At 30.2% G+C, this 3,370-nt stretch overlaps 1 protein-coding gene across 1 annotated transcript; it reads left to right on the top strand.

Annotated features, from left to right (window-relative positions):
• Window positions 1–1,670: 1,670 nt before the first annotated feature.
• On the top strand, window positions 1,671–2,836 carry LOC119688142 (uncharacterized protein K02A2.6-like). The gene is made up of 3 exons (XM_038102806.1): window positions 1,671–1,702; window positions 1,828–2,329; window positions 2,675–2,836. Exons 1-3 carry the CDS (start codon window positions 1,671–1,673, stop codon window positions 2,834–2,836), a joined length of 696 nt encoding a protein of 231 aa, XP_037958734.1.
• Window positions 2,837–3,370: the final 534 nt, after the last annotated feature.

The following is a 3,370-nucleotide window of genomic DNA, read 5'->3' as shown; positions in this document are numbered from 1 at the left end:
TAATATAAAAATTATTACAAAAATATTATTCAAAGAAATAAATTAATTTATATATTTAGTCTGCTTTTGATTTTAGTGAAGTGCGTCAAATCAGTGCAGTGAACAATTTTAAATTTTTAAAATCAAAATAAAATATAAAAATATAAATAAAATATAATTTGTGAATCTAAAAATATAAATAAAATATAATTTGTGAATTTAACATAAACTAACTGTAAGTGTATGCAAAATCAAGTAAATATATTTAAAATTTTAAATGTTATTTTTTGTTTTGTATTATGTAGATGCAACTGCGTCAAGAACGAATAATTGACCAATGTGCTGCGAATGCAGTCATTCTAAAGCAAGGGTAAAATCAGTCAGCTGCTTCAATTGGAACAGTTTCCAATTCAATCTGTGAGGAGGATTTATTTAATTCAGTTTAACGAAGAAATCACTGCCGTTGAAGTAGTTGTAAGTTAAATTATATATGTTTCTTACTTTCAATTTCAACTTATGAATATTTTCACATGTAACAATTTTACTAACTCATACATTTCTTTTCATCTATTTCGTTAATTATAGGCTGCATCAATGAGACGCGTTATTGACAAACAACCAATAACGCGAAAGTTTTCGTGGATTTTTGGAGAAAGTATACTTATAAATTATAACTTCGATGGTACACAAGGCAAGAAGTCCTTAAGAGCGTTAAAGAATGTGACAGCAGCACTTTTTGGTATAGTATATTGTAAATAATTTATTTTAGCGTATACAATAACTTACTTTTATATTTACAGACGATTTAAGGACAGATGGTAAGCCTTACCAAGTGATCGAAAATGAAATAAGGCATGCGATTCGATCAGCCAAAAACAAGTACCACAAGGCGAGGAGTGTGCGGAAATCTGTTCAAGTCTCTAGTAACAATTCCACAGAATAATATATCTTTATATAAATATGTATATATGTGAATAAGCTTAGTTTATATTTAAATAAGTTAATATGTTATGTAAATCTGTGAATAAGTTAAGTTTATTTTTAAATAAGTTAATATGTTATGTAAATCTGTGAATAAGTTAAGTTTATATTTAAACAAGTTAATATGTTATGTAAATAAGTGAATAAATTAATAATTTAATATCTAAATAAGATAATATTTAAATAAATTAATATGTAAATAATTATGTATAAATAATTTAAAATGTAAATATGTTATATTCTTTTATGCAAATATTAATACTTCAATTTTATAAACCATAAATATAAAATATAATTTGTACAAAAAAAATTTATAGTATTTTATTTAAAAATCAATAGCATAGGTAAAATTGAAAAGGTAAGCGAACATATCAGCGCTGAAATGTTGCATTACAAATTTGAAAAGGTAATTGAACGATTCAGCGCTTGCCCGCAATGACATGCACGTGTTAAAATAATTAGGAGTTTCCTTTGAATAATCAGCGCTAGGCATTACCATTCAGCGCTGAGGGAATCGATTCCGAAAGTCCCGCTGGGTAATGAAACCGGTATTGTGTTCTATGAAAGTGGTAAAAGTTTCGTAAAATTAAAACTTTTAAATAACATAATTACATTTTAAATAGATTCAGATGCGTCGGTTTCAATTATAACAAAATCCACGTATAGTTTTTTAAATCTTCCACAACTTATTAAAAGAAATCATAGCCTATATGGATTTGAAATTCATCAAATCCAAACAATTGTAAAATTGGTAAATGGAATAATTAAAAATTATTCTGAATTGTTTAAGCCTGCTTTAGGCACTATTAAAGATTTTAAAGCATCAATAAAATTCAAACAAAATCCTATACCAAAATTTTGTAAAAGCCGACAAGTACCGTTCGCGTTAATACCGCAGTATAAAAAAGAAATCAATCGGTTAAAAGATGCTGAAATATTAAAGCCAGTGCAATTTAGTGAATGGGCATCACCTATCGTGTTAGCCAAAAAACCTGATGGGTCGGTTCGTATTTGCGCAGATTTTAAAGCTACTGTGAATCCACAAATTGATGTTGAACCATATCCATCACCTTTGCGCGAAAGTTTATTTCACACTATTCGGCACGGGAAACTGTTTACAAAAATAGATTTGAAAGGCGCTTATTTGCAAATGGAGCTAGATGATGAAACTAAAAAAGTCTTAGTAATAAAGACTCCAATCGGTCTTTTTCAGTACCAACGTCTTCCGTACGGTATTGCTAGTGCGCTTGCAATTTTTCAAAGGTACTTAGAGCAATTATTAGAAAATCAAGAAGGCTGTGGAAATTTTTTAGATGATATTATTACAACCGCTTCTAGTACCGAAGAACATATCAAACGTGTGAAAAATGTATTAACAATTTTAAAAGAAAATGAAATTCGGTGTAAAAAAGAAAAGTGTTTATTTTTACAACAAAAAATTGTGTATTTGGGACGTCAAATAACAGCTGCCGGTATTCTACCCGATGAATCCAGTGTAAAAGCGATAAAAGAACTTAAAACTTTTCTTTTAAAAGAACGCAATTTAAAAGAAGTTGAATCCTTCATGGGAAAAATAAATTACTATCACAATTTTATCCGAAATTATTCTCAAATTGCCGCGCCGATTAATATGTTGCGTCGTAAAGATGTATCTTTCCGTTGGGGTACCTAGCAAAATCGCGCATTTATGCAATTAAAAAATTTAATTATAAAGGCTACAGAATTAGCACATTATCGGGAAGATTTACAATTACACGTTGCTGCTGATGCGTCATCATATGGAATCGGTGCTGTATTATCTCACATTTTGGCCGATAGTTCCGAAAAACCAATTGCTTTTGCATCGAAAACATTGGATCGGCATCAAGTCAGATAGAAAAAGAAGCTCTTGTTATAGATTTTGCAGTTCAACGCTTCCATCAGTGGACGAAAGTTTATTCTAGTAACTGATCACAAACCATTGGTAAGTCTTTTCCATCAAAATAAACAACTGCCAGTTATAACTGCCAATCGCCTTCAGCGATGGGCTATTATTTTAATGGGATACCAATATGATATTAGGTATCGTAGTACTAAAGAACATGCAAATGCTGATGCACTATCTCGACTGCCACTGGGACCAGATGTGGACTTTGATAAGCAGGAGTGGTGCAATAATGTAGAACAGATAAATTTGCCAATAAACCATAATCAAATACAAAAGCATGCAGCAAGTGATTATCTATATAACAGTGTTAAAAAATTTGTCAGTGAAGGTTGGCCTATAAAGTTAAAAGATGGCGAGTTAATGCCTTACTTTACTAGTAAGCTTCAATTGACAATAGAACAGGGGTTACTTTGTCTACAGGGTAATGTCACCCGTGTAGTAATACCGAAGGCTTTACAAAAAATTGTTTTGCAACTTTTACAT

Source organism: Teleopsis dalmanni, chromosome 1 (genome assembly GCF_002237135.1).
Source record: "Teleopsis dalmanni isolate 2A chromosome 1, ASM223713v2, whole genome shotgun sequence".
Taxonomy (NCBI): Eukaryota; Metazoa; Arthropoda; class Insecta; order Diptera; family Diopsidae; genus Teleopsis; species Teleopsis dalmanni.
The sequence above is the reverse complement of the archived record's forward strand: the minus strand, read 5'-3'. Positions and strand labels throughout refer to the sequence as shown.